The sequence below is a fragment of the Balaenoptera borealis genome, assembly GCF_965194805.1.
Source record: "Balaenoptera borealis genome assembly, chromosome: 19".
NCBI classification, from domain to species: Eukaryota; Metazoa; Chordata; class Mammalia; order Artiodactyla; family Balaenopteridae; genus Balaenoptera; species Balaenoptera borealis.
In genome coordinates this window covers 36,128,555-36,149,373 of record NC_138878.1, presented here as the reverse complement: position 1 = coordinate 36,149,373, position 20,819 = coordinate 36,128,555, and the positions used below count along the sequence as shown (strand labels likewise).

At 42.6% G+C, this 20,819-nt stretch overlaps 1 protein-coding gene and 1 pseudogene across 2 annotated transcripts in view; one reads left to right on the top strand and one right to left on the bottom strand.

Moving 5' to 3' along the window:
• The first annotated feature begins 10,611 nt into the window (after nucleotides 1-10,611).
• Nucleotides 10,612-19,459, top strand: LOC309617714 (histamine H3 receptor-like; annotated as a pseudogene). The gene is made up of 6 exons: nucleotides 10,612-10,658; nucleotides 13,591-13,868; nucleotides 14,087-14,174; nucleotides 14,735-14,798; nucleotides 17,356-17,774; nucleotides 17,898-19,459. The product of its transcript is annotated as a histamine H3 receptor-like (transcript).
• VPS35 (VPS35 retromer complex component) overlaps nucleotides 19,352-20,819 on the bottom strand; it is a 33,371-nt gene continuing 31,903 nt past the window's right edge. The window contains exon 17 of the mRNA XM_082366810.1: nucleotides 19,352-20,326. Within this exon, the coding sequence (XP_082222936.1) occupies nucleotides 20,147-20,326 (180 nt within the window). The 3' untranslated portion in view covers nucleotides 19,352-20,146. The remainder of the gene's footprint in view (nucleotides 20,327-20,819) is intronic.

Below are 20,819 nucleotides of genomic sequence, written 5' to 3'. Positions count from 1 at the left end.
CTGACATGCCCAGGTCCAGCTCTTTATCCTTCACCACACACTTTCACCTTACTAGTTTCTCTGAGCACCAGAATGTCCCTGTAATATTCCTATAATACCATTCTTATATGCATAAACTAAACAAACTGGGGCTCAGCAACCCCCCCAGTCCAGTGGCTCCATACCAGGGCCTGGGTTTCAATCCAGGACTTCTAACAACAAGCCCAGTGTTCTGAGTCCCCCATCTCTCCATGGTCACTTCTCTTCCAATGCCATGCCAGCCAAGAAACAACTTGCCTCAAATACAATTCTTTCATCAAGATAGTGTAAGTCGGCTCAATTTTCTGAAATAGATCACCTTGCCCTGATATGTGCACACTGGACAAAGTAATAATTATGTGCCTACATAAGGAATAATATTGATGGGAAAAATCGGGGGAATTTTTTTAAAGCAGAGACTATGTTCTATTTACTTTTATTGTAATGGGTTCTGGGCAATGAATTTGAGGAGAATAGGACAGGTGACATAACATAACACACAAATGAGAAAGCCTTCCAACAAAGTGGCAGAGAGATATGGCAGAATTCGTAGAGCTATTTGTCACAAGAACAAATAGTACAGCATTTCCCAAAGTGTGTTGTATGACCCATTAATCTCTAGGGATATTAAGGCAAGGTGGGAAGGAGGTATTAATGTCAAATAACAATGGGGCAGCTGCATACACTACCCCTTCTGAAGGATTCACTGACAAATCTTGAAATAAAGAAACTTATTTAGGGACTTCCCTGGTGGCTCAGTGGTTAAGAATCTGCCTGCCAATGCAGGGGACACGGGTTCAAGCCCAGGTCCGGGAAGATCTCACATACTGCGGAGCAACTAAGCCCGTGCACCACAACTACTGAGCCTGTGCTCTAGAGCCCGCGAGCCACAATTACTGAGCCTGCGTGCCACAACTACTGAAGCCCACGTGCTTAGAGTCCATGCTCTGCAACAAGAGAAGCCACCACAATGAGAAGCCTGCACACGGCAATGAAGAGTAGCCCCCACTCGCCGCAACTAGAGAAAGCTCGCACACAGCAATGAAGACCAAGACAGCCAAAAATAAATAAATAAATTTATTTTTAAAAAAAGAAACCAATTTAACATGGGGTTTTCCAAACTTATTTTACCAGGGACATCTATGAATAAAGTTATCTGGCTACAAACAACAGAAATCAACAACGGCTAAATTAGGAAAAATGGGAAATTTGTTGGAACGCTATAGGATAGCTTATAGAATTACAAGGTCTTTGTTTTTCTAGTTATTAATTTGTGTCAGCAAGCTTTCCATGTCATTATACCAACATGCATATATTCCCCTCATTCTTTCAAATTGCTCCATGATATTTTATTGTATGAATGGGTATCAATATCTATTGCTGTGTAACAAACTACCCCAAAACTTAGTGGCTTAAAGAGGTCATCTGCACAGTTCTTCTGGTCAGATCCAGTTTGAATGATTGCCAATGAACTTTCTTATGCATCTGTGGTCAGCAGGAAGGTCAGCTGGAGGCAGATGGTCTAGGATGGCATACGATGGCCTCGTCTATATTCTGGAGGTTGGCGGTCAGTGTGCCTCAGTCTTCCTGTGACCTCTCATTCTCCAGCAGGCTGGCTCAGGCTCATTCACATGGCAGTGTCAGGGTTCCATGTGAAGCAAGAGGACAGGCCCCAATATGAAAGAGCTTGTCAAGCCTCTGCATGTATCGCGCCAAAAGAAGTCACATTGCCAAGCCAGATTCAAAGAGTGGATAAAGAGACTACAACTTTTATCAGGGCTATTTGCAACATCACATTGTAAAGGCACAGATGCAGGAAGAGGAAGAATTCGTGACCAGATTTACAATCTACCATAGGATGGATCATATTTATTCATTCACTACCATATTGATGGATATTTAGGTTAGTTCCAACACACTTCATAATTATAAGAAATGTTGAAATGAACATTTTTACATACATTTTTATACACGTGATTATCTTGATAGATTCTGGAACTGAAATTGCTGGGTCACAAAGTATGAGAATTTTACATTTTGATACTGGTTTATACTGCCACCCATAAGAGAGTATCCATTTTCCTGCATGTTTGTCAGTCACAGCTATTATCAATCATTTTTAATTATTCCAGTAATCATGGACTATAGAAGCTGTCTTGTTTTCATTTGCATTTGCATTTAATTTGATTACTAGCGATGGTGACATCATTTTACATGTTTACAAGTCATATGTAGGTCTTCTATAATTTGCTAATATTCCTTGGATATTTTTGTTTGTTTGCCTCTTACTGATTTGTAAGAGTGCTCTTTATATTCTAGAGACTAATTCTTTGTAAATAACTTCTATGATATGTGTCCCTTTTTTAAAAATTGAAGTATAGTTGATTTACAGTGTTGTGATAGTTTCTGGCGTATAGCAAAGGGATTCAGTCATAGATATATATTCTTTTCAGATTCTGTTCCATTATAGTTTATTACAAGATATTGAATATAGTTCCCTGTGCTAAACAGTAGGAACTTGTTGTTTATCTATTTTATATATAGTAGTTTGTATCTGCTAATTCCAAACTCCTAATTTATCCCTTCCCCACACCTTCCCCTTTGGTAGCCATTAGTTTGTTTTCTATATCTGGTGTCACTTATCTTTTAACTTTGCTGATAGCATCTGTCATTTTACAGAAGTTTTAAACTATAAAGTTTTGACTATAGTCAAATTTTTTTCTTTATAGTTTTCTATAGTTTCTGTAGTTTTTTCTCTATAGTTTCTGGATTAAGCAAGGTCTCCCCCACTCCAAGATTATTTATACTAAAATACTTTTTAAAGTTTTATTCATTTTTACATTTAGTTTCTAAATTCATCTGGAATAATTTTCTGCCTTGTATAAAAGATAGGAGTTTAATATTTTTACCTAAATTTCAGCCCTTTGTTTAAAAAATATTGTATAATCTGTCTTTTTTCCGCACTAAGAAATATCTTCTTTATCATAAGCTACATCCATAATTACATGCTTCTGCTTTAGCTTTTTTTTAAATTTTTATTGGGGTATCGTTGTTTTATAATGTTGTGTTAGTTTCTACTGTACAGTGAAGTGAATCAGCCATTTGTATACATATATCCCCTCTTTGTCGGATTTCCTTCCCATTTAGGTCACCACAGAGCATTCAGTAGAGTTCCCTGTGCTATACAGCAGGTTCTCATTAGTTATCTATTTTATACATAGTAGTGTATATATGTCAATCCCAATCTCCCAGTTCATCCCACACCCCCTTCCCCCCTTGGTGTCCATACGTTTGTTCTCTACTTCTGTGTCTCTATTTCTGCCATGCAAACAGGTTCATCTGTACCATTTATTACATGTTTCTGGATCCTGCATTTTGCTTCATTATTGTATTTGTTAATTCCTGAACCACCTTAATCACTGTAGGGTTACAATATTTTGATACATAGTAGGGCAAGTCCCTTTGATCCTTTTTCAAAAAGGTCTTGGCTATTTTTGAGCCTTTTATTTTCCATGTGAACTTTGCTTGACAATCTTGTTGGATTTTAGTTGGGATTAAATTGAACGTAGAGATTCATTGGAGAGCATTGATGTATTTATACTGTTTGGTCTTACAAATGAGGAAACATTTGTCTCTACATTTAATCAGTGCTTCTCCTAAATCTTCATAAAGTTAACATTTTTTCTTCATACTATTCTTACACAGTTCTTTTTAGGTTTATTCTTATGTATTTGTGGCTTTCTTGCCATCATAAATGGTATTTTTTTGCAAAAAAATTCTATTTGGTTTTTGATGTATGTAACAGCTATTGATTTCCATATATACATTTGAATCCGTCCACTTGACTGAGTTCGTATTAGTATCAATAGGTTTTAATTGAGTCACTTGGATTTTCTGGGTAGACAAAAAGAATTTTGTGTTTTATCCTGTAATAAAGTAAAAAACAATAAAAATGCAGAAGAGGGGAGTAAAAATTCCAGTTACCACAGGAATTTCTCTTAGGAAGAGATGATCTTTGATCCAGAAAATAGTTTGATAAGCTGCTTGAGGTAGAAGTGTCAACAGAAGGCTAGAAAATGGTGAGATGGCTAGACTGGTAGTCATGAGAAAAGGAAAGATATACTTTGCTCTGAGAGAAGGAAGTAGAGAGGGAGGAGCTAGGGGGATAGTGTGATGCTGGGACACTGTGGGGGTGAAATAGTCCACAAAGATACCCTGGTGGGAGTGGCTGGAGGCATTTTAAGAATAGGAATGTCTAGTTTCCATTTGAAGCTGCTAAGCTTGTATTTCTGAGATGTAAACTCTCCCTGGATCTCCTCCCCAAATGTTATGGAGTGGGGTTTTTGGGGAAATCAAGGAAGGGACTGACTTTCATTTTTGAATTGATATGACCCATGAGAGAGGGCACACATGTAAGAGAGCCCACAGTCAAGAGGAAGCTAAATTCCAAGCCAAACTGATTGAACCTTGGAATGAAAGCCTTCTGTGAATTTGCAGGAATCTTGGGGAAGTCTTAGACCCCCCCCACCCCCTCCCCCACTCCCACCCCCATCAGGCGTGCTATGATTCAAGAGAGCTTATTTCCAACTCAAGAGGCCTGGAGGCCTCAGCTGACATCTTGGCTTCAAGAGCTATTATTTATTTGGTACTTGCTCTGTGCCATGCAATATGTACCTATTGTCCAATAATCTTTACAACAATGCTGCCAGTTATTATTATCACCATTTGACAGCTGATCAAATGAAGACTCAGAGGTTCTGAAGTTTGCTCAGGATCACCCAACAAGTAAGTGGTGAAACCAGGATTCAAACTCACATCTGTCTGGTTACTAAAGCCATGGTCTTATTCAACTCCCAAGACAGAGGACACAGAAGGAGGAATCAGTCTGAGGGCTGAGATGGTGGACAGAGTCCTGTGGGAGCCCAGGTACAAGAGAAGGCAGCTCTGCCCAGGGGTCACGTTCCATTCTCTGTTCTGTTTCTACATGCAAATGCCACACTCAGCCTGGCAGGGAAATGAAGTCAGCTCCTTCCACGCTGCAAAGTAAGAAGCCCAGACACCAAATTAGCAACAATAACGATGGTAAAGATCATTTTTACTTCCACTTTAAGAAACAGTTAATAATTTCTTTTTTTGTTGTTGTTTTGTACCAGATTTGGTTTCTCAGTTACACCTCCCTGGGGCAAATTTGAAATATCTGTGTTCCTGGGAACACCCAGCAGGGGGAGGCTGCTGAGATGTGCTGAGTAGGAGAGAACAGGCCAAGGATTTCAAGTGTCCTGGTGATAATGCTCCAAATGGATAATAGTAATCATAACAGTTCCCATTTATTGAACACTTACCTATATGTGCCACATATGCTTTCTACATATTCATCGACTCCTCACCGCAACCCTGTAACAGAGGCACTACTACTATCCCCTTTTATATATGAGGAAACAGAAGCCCAGAGAGGCTAAAACTTGACCAAGGTCTCCATCCACGTGGTAAGTGGTGTAACAGTATATTAGTTGGCTTGGACTGCCATAACAGAACACCACAGACTGGGTGACTTAAACAGCAGAAATCTTCACAGTTCTGGAGCCTGGAGGTCCAAGATCAAGGTGCTGTCAGGGTTGGTTTCTGGTGAAGACTTTCTTCCTGACTGACTTGTAGATGGCTACCTTTTCACTGTGTCCACACATGACCTTTCCTCTGTGCTGCTGGTGGGGTAGGGGGGCAGAGTAGGTGGAGATCTCTGGTCTCTCTTTCTCTTCCTAAAAGGATACCAGTACTATCAGATCAGGGCCCCACTCTGATGATCCCATTTAACCTTAATTATCTCTTTAATGGCCCAATCTTCAAATTTAGTCACATTGTGGGTTAGGGTCCTAAGTACATGAATTTAAGGGGACACAATTCAATCCATAACATTCCACCCTCTGGTCTCCCAAAATTCATGTCCTTCTTGCATGCAAGACACATTCACCCCATCCCAACAGCCTCAGGAATCACCCCCATTCCAGCATCAACTCTAAAGTCCAAAGTGTCATCTAAATATCATCTAAATCAGGTATGGGTGGGACTCAATGTGTGATTCATCCTGAGGCAAAATTGCTCTCCAGCTGTGAAACTGTGAGACCAGACAAGTTATCTGATTCTAAACTACAGTGTTGTGACAGGCATAACATAGAGATTCCCATTCCAAAAGGGGGAAACTGGAAAGAAGAAAAGGATGACGGGTTCCAAGCAAGTCCAGAACCTAGCAAGGCAAATTCCACTGGACCTTAAGGCTTGCTATGGACTGAATGTTGGGTCCCACCTTCCCTCAATGCCAAAATTCATAACACTAACCCCAGTGTGAGGGTATTTGGAAATGGCATCTTTGGGAGGTACTTTGGGTTAGATTAGGTCATGCTGGTGGGGCCCTCAAAAAGGAATAATGTCCTTATAAAAGAGGAAGGGAACAGAAACCACATCCACAGAAAGATAGACAAGATGAATAGGCAGAGGGCTATGTACCAGATGAAAGAACAAGATGAAACCCTGGAAAAACAACTAAATGAAGTGGAGATAGGCAACCTTCCAGAAAAAGAATTCAGAATAATGATACTGAAGATGATCCAGGACCTCGGAAAAAGAATGGAGGCAAAGATCGAGAAGATGCAAGAAATGTTTACCAAAGACCTAGAAGAATTAAAGAACACAAAAACAGAGATGAACAATACAATAACTGAAATGAAAACTACACTAAAAGGAACCAATAGCAGAATAACTGAGGCAGAAGAACGGATAAGTGACCTGGAAGACAGAATGGTGGAATTCACTGCTGCAGAACAGAATAAAGAAAAAAGAATGAAAAGAAATGAAGACAGCCTAAGAGACCTCTGGGACAACATTAAATGCAACAATATTCGCATTATAGAGGTCACAGAAGAAGACAGAGAGAAAGAACCCAAGAAAATATTTGAAGAGATTATAGTTGAAAACTTCCCTAACATGGGAAAGGAAATAGCCACCCAAGTCCAGGAAGCGCAGAGAGTCCCATACAGAATAAACCCAAGGAGAAACACGTGGAGACACATAGTAATCAAATTGACAAAAAGTAAAGACAAAGAAAAAGTATTGAAAGCAGCAAAGGAAAAATGACAAATAATATACAAGGGAACTCCCATAAGGTTAATAGCTAATTTCTCAGCAGAAACTCTGCAAGCCAGAAGGGAGTGGCATGATATACTTAAAGTGATGAAATGGAAGAACCTGCAACCAAGATTACTCTACCTGGCAAGGATCTCATTCAGATTCGATGGACAAATCAAAAGCTTTACAGACAACCAAAAGCTAAGAGAATTCAGCACCACCAAACCAGCTCTACAACAAATGCTAAAGGAACTTCTCTAAGTGGGAAACACAAGAGAAGAAAAGGACCTACAAAACCAAACCCGAAACAATTCAGAAAATGGTCATAGGAACATACATATAGATAATTACCTTAAACGTGAATGGATTAAATGCTCCAACCAAAAGACACAGGCTTGCTTAATGGATACAAAAACAAGACCCATATATATGCTGTCTACAAGAGACCTACTTCAGACCTAGGGAAACACACAGACTGAAAGTGATGGGATGGAAAAAGATATTCCATGCAAATGGAAATCAAAAGAAAGCTGGAGTAGCAATACTCACATCAGATAAAATAGACTTTAAAATAAAGAATGTTACAAGAGACAGGAAGGACACTACATAATGATCAAGGGATCAATCCAAGAAGAATATATAACAATTATAAATATATATGCACCCAACATAGGAGCACCTCAATACATAAGGCAACTGCTAACAGCTATAAAAGAGGAAATCGACAGTAACACAACAATAGTGGGCAACTTTAACACCTCACTTACACCAATGGACAGATCATCCAAACAGGAAATTAATAGGAAACACAAGCTTTAAATGACACAATAGACCAGATAGATTGAATTGATATTTATAGGACATTCCATCCAAAAACAGCAGATTACACTTTCTTCTCAAGTGTGCACGGAACATTCTCCAGTATAGATCACATCTTGGGTCACAAATCAAGGTTCAGTAAATTTAAGAAAATTGAAATCATATCAAGCATCTTTTCTGACCACACACTATGAGATTACAAATCAATTACGGGGAAAAAAAGCCAAAAAAAAACAGAAACACATGGAGGCTAAACAATACGTTACTAAATAACCAAGAGATCACTGAAGAAATCAAAGAGGAAATCAAAAAATACCTAGAGACAAATGACAGTGAAAACACAATGATCCAAAACCTATGGGATACAGCAAAAGCAGTTCTAAGAGGGAAGTTTATAGCTATACAAGCCTACCTCAAGAAACAAGAAACATCTCAAATAAACAATCTAACATTACACCTAAAGGAACTAGAGAAAGAAGAACAAACAAAACCCAAGGTTACCAGAAGGAAGGAAATCATAAAGATCAGAGCAGAAATAAATGAAATAGAAACAAAGAAAACAATAGCAAAGATCAATAAAACTAAAAGCTGGTTCTTTGAGAAGACAAACAAAATTGATAAACCATTAGCCAGATTCATCCAGAAAAAGAGGGAGAGGACCCAAATCAATAAAATTAGAAATGAAAAAGGTGAAGTTACAACAGACACCGCAGAAATACAAAACATCCTAAGAGACTACTACAAGCAACTCTATGCCAATAAAATGGACAACCTGGAAGAAATGGACAAACTCTTACAGAGGTATAACCTTCCAAGACTGAATCAGGAAGAAATAGAAAATATGAACAGACCAATCACAAGTAAAGAAATTGAAACTGTGATTAAAAATCTTCCAACAAACAAAAGTCCAGGACTAGTTGGCTTCACAGGTGAATTCTATTAAACATTTAGAGGAGAGCTAACACCCATCCTTCTCAAAGTCTTCCCAAAAATTGCGGAGGAAGGAACACTCCCAAACTCATTCTATGAGGCCACCATCACCCTGATACCAAAACCACAGAAAGATACTACAAAAAAAGAAAATTACAGACCAACATCAGTGATGAATATAGATGCAAAAATCCTCAACAAAATACTAGCAAACAGAATCCAACAACACATTAAAAGGATCACACACCATGATCAAGTGGGATTTAACCCAGGGATGCAAGGATTCTTCAACATATGCAAATCAATCAATGTGATACACCATATTAACAAACTGAAGAATAAAAACCATATAATCATCTCAATAGATGCAGAAAAAGCTTTTGACAAAATTCAACACCCATTTATGATGAAAACTCTCCAGAAAGTGGGCACAGAGGGAACATACCTCAACATAATAAAGGCCATATATGACAAACCCAGAGCAAACATCATTCTCAATGGTGAAAAACTGAAAGCACTTCCTCTAAGATCAGGAACAAGACAAAGATATCCATTCTCACCACTACTGTTCAGCATAGTTTTGGAAGTCCTAGTCACGGCAATCAGAGAAGAAAAAGAAATAAAAGGAATACAAATTGGAAAAGAAGAAGTAAAACTGTCACTGTTTATAGATGACATGATACTATACATAGAGAATCCTAAAGATGCCACCAGAAAACTACTAGAACTAATCAATGCATTTGGTAAAGTTACAGGATACAAAATTAATGCACAGAAGTCTCTTGCATTCCTATACACTAATGATGAAAAATCTGAAAGAGAAATTAAGGAAACACTCCCATTTACCATTGCAACAAAAAGAATAAAATACCTAGGAATAAACCTACCTAGGGAGACAAAAGACCTGTATGCAGAAAACTATAAGACACTGATAAAAGAAATTAAGGATGATAAAAAAAAAAAGAGGAAGACACAGGATGTCTTTCTCTCTCCACCACGTGAAGATACAAGAAGAAGACTACCATCCGCAAACCAGGAAGTGTGCCCTCACCAGCCCCTTAATGTTGTACTTCCCAGCCTCCAGAAATGTGAAAAATTGTTTGTTGTTTAAACTGCCCAACCTATGGTATTCTGTTATAGTAGACTGAACTGACTAAGACAAAGCTCAAGAATTATCTTCTGGCTGGATACTTTACCTTCCAGGCCCACTGGAGCATCTGTGTCAACCAGGGGCTCTTTGCATCAGCCCCATCCCTGAGGCTCTGGGTGCTGAAACAAACACAGCATACATACATAACAAACAGGAACTGACTCTTAAGCTTGGTCCCCAGCCACTCAATAGCTGATGGGGAGGGAAAGGTGTATGTCTGCCAGACCCATTCTCCTGTCTTCCTACACACAGACAACAGAACTACCTGCATCCTCCACCTGACCTGCCATCACCTTTCCTGGTGAGGCTGGCCTAGATGGGACACCCTCAGCTCCTGGTTGATGGGAGAGGGGCCCACCAACCAGATGCAAGTGTCATTTCTGTTAGCTCCAAAGTATCTTTTCAGCAAATGGAGAGGCAACCAGTGGACAAGAAAGGAGATAAACACTGGCTTGCTTCTTCCTTCCTCAATTATCAGAGTTTTATCTCCAGCCCTAAAAGCATCATTGTCAGCAAGAGAAAGACAGTCATCTCCTGACTGGCCATGTCTGCCAGCATCAGCATGTAGCCAGGAGATGCCAGTTCTAGCTCTGTTCTACCCTGACTCCCTGCATGCCCTCAGGTGAGTTCTCATTCTGACCTGTTTCCCCACATGTAAAATGAGTGGGTTCAACTAGATTACTGCTTCTCAAATGCAGGCTAAGAGTCAGTTGAGGATCATGAAATAAATGTAGTGGGTCAAGACCAGCATTAAAAACTAATAATAAAACATAGGCTAGAACCAAAAGTATCAGAATGCAGCATACTAAGGGCAATTAGTTTTTATCACACTTTTTCTTCACTGATATATGTGTACACGTACATGTGTGCAGCGGGCGTGTCTGTGTGTGTGTGTATACAGTGGGTTATAGTGTAAAAAGTATTTCCTAGGTGAGTTGTGGTTCAAAAAGTTTGAGAGTCACTGTGCAAAATGATCCCCAAAGGCCGGGCAGGTCCTGCTCTGTGTTCCAAGAATATGCACCCATGACACTGGGTCACTTTTCCCATCACCGGAGCAAACTGGTCTGCAAAAGACAAATAACAGGACACATAAAGCATCTATATACATCTGTGTAATTCACATGGCTCCCTCCCCCCGCCCCACATACCCCAAACCACAGGGAAGCTACCTGGAAGATTCTGCCACAACCTAGGAGACAAGCATGTTAAGGTGCAACCTCCCACCAGTGTAACCTCCTCCCCCTCCGTCTGGGGAAAAAGCTCTCTCTCCCCCATCCCAATTCTGTGGTCCTGACAGGTGGTTCACTCTGAGCCAGTTCCCCACTGGGAAGGACTTTCTATGCTAGAGAAACAAAGGGCCAGGCTGAGAGGTAAGGGGCTCTGGGAAACCAACTAACACTCCACACCATCACTACCCACTGTGAAAATTTAAGTGGCTGGTTCAGTTGTAAATTAGAACAACTTTTCTGGATGGCAACCTGGCAGCATGTCATAAAATAGTAACTGTGTCTTCCCTTTGTCCCAACAATCCTACTTCCATTAATTTCTCATGAAGAACTTTTCAGACAGGCGAGCAAAGGTGCACAAACAAAACCAAACAAAACTCAGAAACAGCTGTTAGTTGTCCATCAACAGATCGGTCAAATATGCTCTTCCATACAATGGAAAAATGATGGAGGCATTAAAGATGATGATGGTGATCCGTATTTCATACGGATGTGGCAAAATGTCCAGATTTTCTCAGGGAGAAAAGCAGGTTATACAACTTTAGGACAGCTGAACCCCATTTGTGTTTTTTTAGATCTAATGTGTGTTTTTTTTTTTTTCCTGTCTGTCTAGTTCCGTAGGGGAGAGAAGAGTTGGCGGGGAAGGGTCTGAAGTCTGGAAGTGAAACAGGAGGGAAGGAAGCAGGGCACAAACTTTGAAAGAATGACATAGCCTGCGGACATGACATAAACTGATTAAAACCAAATGGGTCCAAGATGGCGGAAAAGTCAACTTCCACTAAACCTTGAGTCTCGGTATAGGCTCACTGTAACACATCAGCAAGCTAAATGACACACCTGCAGGCACCATGACAGTTCCAAGACCGACCATAAGGATCAAAAAGTGGGTAGTGGCCCAATTCCTGAAATCCCCGCCCCTTCCTGAAATAGCTGGAATACTCCTCCCACTCATTAGCCTATGAAATTACCCACCCCTATAAAAACTGACAACCCCATACCCTGGTGCCTTTCTCACCTTCTGAGATGGTTCACACTCTGTCTGTGGAGTGTTTTTCTCTCTAAATAAATCCACTTCTTACCTATCACTTTGTCTCTTTCTGCAATGAGAAGAACATCAAGAACCTGAGCTTCATTAAGTCCTGAAACCAGGGGAAGACTGGGTTTTGGCCGGGTTCAAGTCCCAGCCGCATGGGTTTTAAGTCCCAGTCTGAGTTTCGGCCAGTTTCAGGTCCCGGCCGCCGTGGGTTCAAGTCCCAGTCAGGGTCTTGGCTAGGTTCGAGTCCCAGCTGTGTGGGTTCAAGTCCCAATCAGGGTTTAGGCTGGGTTTGAGTCCTGGCACGTGGGTTCAAGTCCCAATCTGAGGTGCACGGTTTCAGAAGGATTTAACCAAAATATTCAAAGTGGGTATTGAGAAATGGAGTATTTCCTGCCTTATCAGTAAACAAAGGATGTCAGGGTCGTCAGCAGTTGCAGCCCTCCAATTTGAGTCCTGAGGGAACTCACGAAGGAAAGAATACCTGCCATCTAGCAGGCACCAGACTGCAACTACTCCCTACTGTGAGCCCTGAGGAAACTTAGGACGTGAAAATACAGGATACTGGCCCCAGATATGTGAGGTGCATATCAAAGGAATGATTTCAGTGAGCCCAGACTGTAGCATCTTCCCATACACAGAAAAGCGCTAAATTCCTTAACTTGGGGTATCTGGGGTTTTTTTAATTTAAAATAATCTTTTGATGTTCCCAACTACCTGCCCTTTGTTGCAAAACTTCTATATAACCTGGCTTCCCCCTCGCCTCCTCGGAGCAATTCTCCCAGGGTTTCTTGAGATGCTGCCTCCCGGGCTTGAAGTCCTAAAAATTTCTGCTGAGTAAAACATAACTCTCATCTTTAGGGTTGTGAATATTTTTTAAGTCCACAGTATCTCTGGGAGGAGCTATGGTAGGAAATTTTACTTCTACTTTACGCCCTTCTCTATTTTTTTAACAAGTGCACGTATTACTTTTATGATGGAAGTAAAACAAAACTATTCCTCTTCGGAAAAATAATAACGATTTGCTCCGAAGACTCCAGGACAGCTGAGTGGTAGCAGAGCACCCAGACCTCTTTCTCCTGCCAGCGCAGCGGGGAGCCAGCCCTGGGCGCCTGGAGTCGGCCCGCCCCGCCGCCTCCCCGCCCCGCCGCCTCCCCGCCCCGCCCCGCCGCCGCCCCGCCCCGCCCCGCCGCCGCCCGGCCCGGCCCGCCCCGCCCCGCCCCGCCGCCGCCCCGCCGCCGCCCCGCCGCCGCCCGGCCCGCCCCTCCGCCGTACTTTCTCCTCTGCTCCCCTAGCTCACCGAGGGCCAGTGCATCCTTTCACAGGCTCCCGTCTCCGGCCCCGCGGCCTCCCTGCCACGGACCTCACGGAGCCCAGCGCTTCGAGCAACGTGTGCGCCCCGGGGCCGGGGCCGGGTCGGGGGCTGCACCGGGCTGCACGCTGGCCACTTCTCGGCGTCGGTGGCCGTGCTGGGGGGCAACAACGCAGGTCGTGGCGGCCTTGGCCGAGGACCGCAGCCTGCGCTCCCGCCGCAACTTCTTCCTCAACTTGGCCGTGGCCGACCTGCTGGTGGGTGAGTGCGGCCCCGGAGCAGCCCTGGAGAGGGGTCCCTGCGCTCGGAGGTCTCCCCTGGGAGTTGGGGCGCGCGGAGCATCCGCGTCCCGGCAGGAGCGGGCAGCCGGGCGGGCCCCCTCCGCAGCCCCCTGCGTCAGCAGGCGGCTTCTGAATCCCGCTGCGCATCCCCTAAGTCCTGACCCGGGAGGGGAGGTTCGGGGGGAGCCCGTTAATTGTGGCTGGTGACGGATTACCTGGTGTGCACCGCCTCGGCCTTCGACGCAGTCCTTATCAGCTACAACAGGTTCATCTCCGTCACCAGGCGGTGAAGAGGGCAGAGGGACGACACAAACCCCTGGGCGTGGGGGGCGGCGGGGAACACAGCTGGGTTTGGTTTGGAGTTGCCGGCTAGGGCTGGAGAGAAGGCACCGCGCCACTTCCGTACGTTTTCAGGACCTCATATCTTCAAAAGGGAAAGAAAAAGAGAAATGCCAAATCCAGGTTACAAATATTGTGATCTGTTTTAAATACTTACATTTAACAAATAAAACAGTCACAATGCAATATAAATTGTGCCTTTCACAGGATTTTTATCATTATACAGTATACCATAGGTGTTGTGGTTGTTCGTGATAGGGTCCGGAATGGGATGCAAATCTAAGGTCCTATTAAGGCACCTTTATCTTTCCACCCAGTGTTCTCACTCTGTGCGTAGGCTCACCCTGAGTTCCTCCAGGCCTCTGCTCCACGGTCACCCCCCTCGGAGAGGCCTTCCTTGGGTCACCCATGACAGAGCAGCTCTGGCCCTCTCCAGTCCCCTTTCCCTGCTATACTCATGCTTACCACCTGACACTATATTCTGGGTCTGTGTCTGTCTCCTCCTAGAACCCAAGTTCTAAGGCGGCAGAGGCCTGTCTTGTTCGGTGATGTATTCCCAGTGTCTGGAATGGTGCTAGACCTATTTGCTGATTAATGTAAACATAACCTCAACTGGAAATAAGATCCATATTCTGTAACAGGGAAGAGCCAATTTTGACTCCATGTTGGATCTGCTTCTTTGACTTTAGCCTTTGCTTTTCGTTGTTTTTGTTATAATCATACATAATGGCCTGCCTCAGGGAACCCTACCCACCTGTGAATGGCTCCAAGAAAGAAGAAATTAACACATCCCCTCCCCGGGGCTGGTCATTCCTGGAGATGTTCTGCAAGACTGATGGCCCTTTTTACTTTACTTCCTCCCCACCTCTCCCTCTCTATTCTGCATTTTTACTTTACTTCCCTCTCTGATTCTATAAAAGAAACTGGCATCCAGTCCCCAATAACATGGTTATTTTGAGACACTAGTCTACCCTCTTCTTGGTCTGCTGGCTTTCTGAATAAAGTTGTGCTCCTTGCCTCAACACCTTGTCTCCGATTTATTGGCCTGTCGTGCAAAGAGCAGAGCGAGCTTGGACCTGGTAACAATTCCAGCCCAGTGGAAAGGTGATGTGGGTGCCAGTGGCTTCTTGCCTTCCCTGGTAAGAGTTCATGGCTGCCTCCCCCAGGACAGTGCAGGGTGGGAAGGGTCCCTGCTTCTGAACAGGGGACTACCTCTGCATTTCCAGGGCTGACAGCAGTGGGCAGGGTTTGCCCGAGCGATCACAAGGGACGGATCACTCACAGGGGTCCTTTTATGCTGGCTCAGGGAGTCAGGAGATCTGGGTTCCAGTCTTGATTTAGCCACTCACACATTGTGTGACCACAGCCCATCACAGCACCTCTGTGAGTCATTTCTCATATGAGAAAAGTGGGGGGTCGAAAGCCCTATGGCTCTAACCTCTATGATAACTAGTTCATTTGGCCCTCACCTCTCCGTAAGATAAGTAGAAACTAAAGTTTCTTACCCTTCCTTGTGTAGTTGGGGATAATAAGACCCAAAGAAATTAATCAGCAGGGGCAGAGACAAGCCTTAAATGAGACAGAGGAAAAAACCAGAAGTGAAAAGAGTAACTTTCCTTTGATTTAAAAAATTCCTTTCATCTTTTGTACAAGTAACCTATGTTCACTATTGAAAAATTAGAAAATAGCAACAAGGTTTGGGCTCTTCTCAGAAGTAAACTCTGTGGGACTCCACACAATTTGTTTCAGTTTCAGCTGCAGTTCTGAACCCACTTGGGAAGCTTTTTTTAAAAATACCTATTGAGATTTAATTGGTGTGGAGAGGAGCCCAGGTTTGGCTTTTTTTTTTTTTTTTTTTATGTCTTCAAGTGATTGAGATACAGCTGTGGGTGAGACCCATTGCCTTTCATCACAGCTCCAGCCCTGCTCATCCTTGTCTCCCGTCCCTAATACTGTTTCTTATATTCCTACAGTATTTAACCAAAATCATTTCCTAAGTACCAACGTGGCTTAAAGTGGCACTTTCTAAATTTCTAGGAGCTCAGAGTAAGCATTGCTTGGATTCTCCCTTGGCAATTAGGTTTCCTTTGCTCAGAATTAAAGGCTTTGAGTACATTGCAGGCATATCGGTGAAATCACCTGATTACCAGTATTAAATATTCTGCATTGGCCCGGGTGAAGAGCAGGTGTTTTCTTTCAGTGACATACTCTGAAAGGGTCTACAGAATGGCAGCCCAGCTGGGGGGAAATGTCCATCTCCCAAATCTTCAGAGAGCCTTTAATTTCTCTAGTTATCTCACCATCTCAGAACTTTTTCCACACACCAAAGATACAGGTGGAAAAAAGAGCAAGAAGTTTTGTTTCATTCTTTTATACAGATATTTTTATACCCAGTAATAATGATAGCCAGCATTTGAGGGCTTATTTTAAGTCAGACACTGTTCTAAGAACTTTACATGAGCTAGATATACGTCAGGTCATGCCAACCCTGTGGTTAAAGCATCCCAGTTTACACATGAAGAAACCGAGGACACAGAGGTTAAGTTTGTTGCCTAGAACAAACAGCTAGCTAAGTGGTACCAGGCACTTGAATCCAAGCCACCTGAGTTGACAGAGCCTCTGCTCTTAGCCACTGTGACTTAGTGCCAACTACAGGAACTATAGTGGGGACTGAATTGGTCAAGAGTAAAAATACTGAATGAGCACATAAAGTTACAGGATGTACTTAAAGTTGGAAGAGGAAGCTTGGTATAACACAGTGCTGTTCCACACGTGATTGTTGAGTGAATTATGTGTATAATGCATATATGTTCTGGGAGGTGTTGAAGAAGTTTGCTTTCATACATGAAAGAATACCACTAACATCCAAAGGGACAGACCATTAGCTTTCTTCACAGGAAGGGAGCACTTCACCCACTGCAAGGAGGCTACCTAGAGTGGCATAGTACACCTGGGGAAGAGTTGGCTGGTATGGAAATAGAACCCACCCAGTGCCCACTCACTGGCTGTCTTAACAACTAATACTCAGCCTCATTGTTGACACCATGCCGTATCAGCCTGAGTGGGTGAAGATGCCTCAACCATCCCTCTTGGTGGCCCCTGCTGTTTCCCTATAGGTTACTTAACAGGGCTCAGAAAGGCATGACCAGGAAGACCATCTTCAAGATGATGCCGGCATGGGTATCATCCGCTGTGGGCCTGCCATCATCAGCTGGGAGGACGCAGCCAAGGGAGCAGCCTGTCTCGTGGGGAGTGCTATGCTGAGTTCTTCAATAACTGGTACTTCCTGATGATGACCTCCCTCATCAAATTCTTCACCCCCTTCAGCGTCACTTCCTTCATCTTGAGCATCTGTATCAACATTCAGAAGTGTACCTACCTGCGGAGTGACAACACTGCCCCCAGCCAAGACAACGTGGAGATGATCTTCCAGGGGAGAAAAAAAGAACACATATTTCTTAAGCCAGCTGAGAGGAGGGGCAGCAGGAGGACAGACCTGAGTCTTTCCTTGGATGTCCCTGGGATTCAACATTTACTGCCTCTGCAAGCACGCTGGTGACAGAACCACTACAGGGCCAGTGAGAGGATCTGCAGTGCCCGGAGGCAGCTAGACCTCTCCCGCGCTGTGGCTGGCCACCTGCAGCTCTCCCAAGGTGAGTGAGCGGCCAAGTCGCTGGCCATCATTATGTGTGTGTGTGTTTGTGTGTTTGGCCTGTGCTAGGCCCCCTACATTTTGCTCATGATCCTCTGAGCTGCCTGTCATGGGATTGATGTCCACTACTCTATGAGATGTCCTTCTGGCTCCTCTAGCTGATTTCAGCTAACTCTATTCTGTACTGACTCGCTGTAACACTTGAGTTTCCGAAAAGTGTTCATCAAATTGCTGTGCCCTGGAAAAGCCAAGATCCACTGTCATATAGTACACATGACAGAAATGCCTCCTGTACTGGATTGCCTAAGCCCCTTATACTCCACAAAGGATAGACAGTCACAAACACTTCTCTAGGCCACTGTCACCCCCTTCTTAGTGTTTACCACAAGGAAACGTGAGAACCATCTAAGAAACAAGCAAAATAAGTTATTCCAAGTACTGTTAAAATGTTGTCTATGGGGACTTCCCTGGTAGCATAGTGGTTGGGAATCCGCCTGCCAACGCAGGGGACATAGGTTCCATCCCTGGTCCGGGAAGATTCCCACATGCCGCAGAGCAACTAAGCCCATGTGCCACAACTGAGCCCAAGTGCCGCAAATACTGAGGCCTGCGCGTCTGGAGCCCGTGCTCCGCAACGAGAAGCCCGTGCACCACAGCGAGGAATGGCCCCCGCTCACAGCAACTAGGGAGGGCCCATGCGCAGCAGCGAGGACCCAATGCAGCCAAAAATAAATAAATGAATAAATAAAATTTATTTTTAAAAAATGTCTATGGAATTTCCATCTAGGGCTTTGTTATTCAAAGTGTGGTCCCTGGACTGGCAATATGGGGGGGGAGGGGTACCTGGGGGTTTATTCAAAATGTACACTCTTGGGCCCCACCCCAGACCTGGTGAATTCCAGACTCTGCATTTTACCAAGACTCCCATGTGATTTGTATGCTTGATAAAGCTTGAAAATCATTGGTCCAGGGCATGTGTAGGAAGGTAAAAATAGTTGACAAAAAGGGGTTTGTGACACCCATCTCCTGTGGATGTATCCTATTTAAGGCTTAAAATCATTGTGGCTCAAGCTTATGTAATTTTACCAAATTTGCACACACTATCCTATCAATCCATTTTATTCCCAGCTAAACTGCTCCCAAATTGCTGATCCAGAGAACTGTGAGATAAACGTTTGCTTTAAGACACTAAGTTTTGGGATAATTTGTCACACAATAGATAACTAATATAGGTGGGAGCCTTTTGGGAGTTTATGTGGAGGTATCATGCCTAGGAAAGCAGAGTAAGGCTGAAGAAAGCAAGTGAGTAAATATGACTAAAAGAGTAGATGGTGCCTTGCTCAGTAAGTGTTTAAAACAAGTGAACTGTTGAACAAGTGAGTGTTGTGAACGTGAGAATGTACAATAAACTCCATACACATTCTACTAGTTCCTTTTATGAATCAAGGTAGTATGAAAGGATAAAGGTCCAAAACTGTTAATAGCAACTTTTATTGTTTCACTGGTGGAAAAAAAAAAAAAATCATAATTGTATGATGCATTTCCCCCTAAATTTACAACAATGAAGGTTATACATAAATTATATAGATCACAAATTTTCTATTTTATACTATTTAGAACAAAATTATTTTGATAAATACGTCCAGAGGACAACCTAAGTTCTTAATGGATGGCTGAGTCCAAATATGCAAAATATAGCTTCTGGTTTAGACCATGGTGCTTTAAAATTCTCAAACATGCATTAATATACTCTAATTTTAGGGAAAATATTACACATGGCCTTATCTTGCATTTCAGGAGAAGCCCAAGCTGAATTTCACAAACAGTATTCCTTTCCTCTAAATTAATCTCAGAACAGAGAGACAGACACTTTCTGATTAGTACTCCCAAGTAATGAAGGAAATTACACACTCAACAATGAAACAAAACAGAAAAAAAGGAAGGAGAGCTTCATTAGTCACAGAGATAAGTGGGGTTTTTTTGGCTTTTTTTGTTTGTTTTTTTTAAACAGATCGCAGGAATTTAAAATAGCAGATCAATCATGCTACTTAGGGTGATCAGACAGACCTGAACACTTATGAAGTGAATAATTTTATTAAGGTCTTGAAGGTGAGTGTCTGGAGGTACTGGGTAAAACACACCACAGGTAAGAAATGGGAAACCTACCTCAGCATTTCTGAAAGGCACAATCTATGGAAGGGAAGCCTAGTATAATAAAACCCTTACTGGATGTACATGGAAAGGAGCATGGTGAGCCGGGCTCCTTTCTAAAGGATGAGACCCTCGTAAATTGGCCCCTCAGATTCCGGTGATTCCCGCCTCAAGCGCAAATGCTCCAGTGTGTTATGAAAATGTTTGTTAATCTGTTCTGTTTCTTCACTGGACTCAAGATTTGGGAGGTCTTCTCGAATCTTTTGGATAAGCTGATTCAAAACCTGAATCGTGACCTACAAAAGAACAATTTCACCATCAAGCATGTACCACAAAAAAAAAAAAAACGTAATTTAATAAAAGTGTTTTGAGGAGCTTGTTACTCTCAGCGGTTATCAGATTATGAAAAAAGAGAAAGAAAAAAAACAAAGAGATGAGAACATGATTCCTGGTTTGAGCAACAACTATTGGCCATTCATCCAAAACAACAACGACGACAACCAAAAAAAAAAGAAACTTAATGAAAATACAGAAAATCATAAACCAGTAAAAGAACAAAAGCAAAATTTTATTTAACCTACAAATATTGATCCATCCTTTATTTGGGAATTATTCTACACTTGTATGGGATGACAAATCAGCCTACTATTCAGCATTTATAAATTATTTTTTATTTTTTAAACAGAGAGTGACTATTTTATAAAATATTCATAAACAAAAGAGATAAGAATTTTCTTGCACATAATGAGCTCTTCTGTAAGATGCATCTATATAGACAGAGAAGAATTT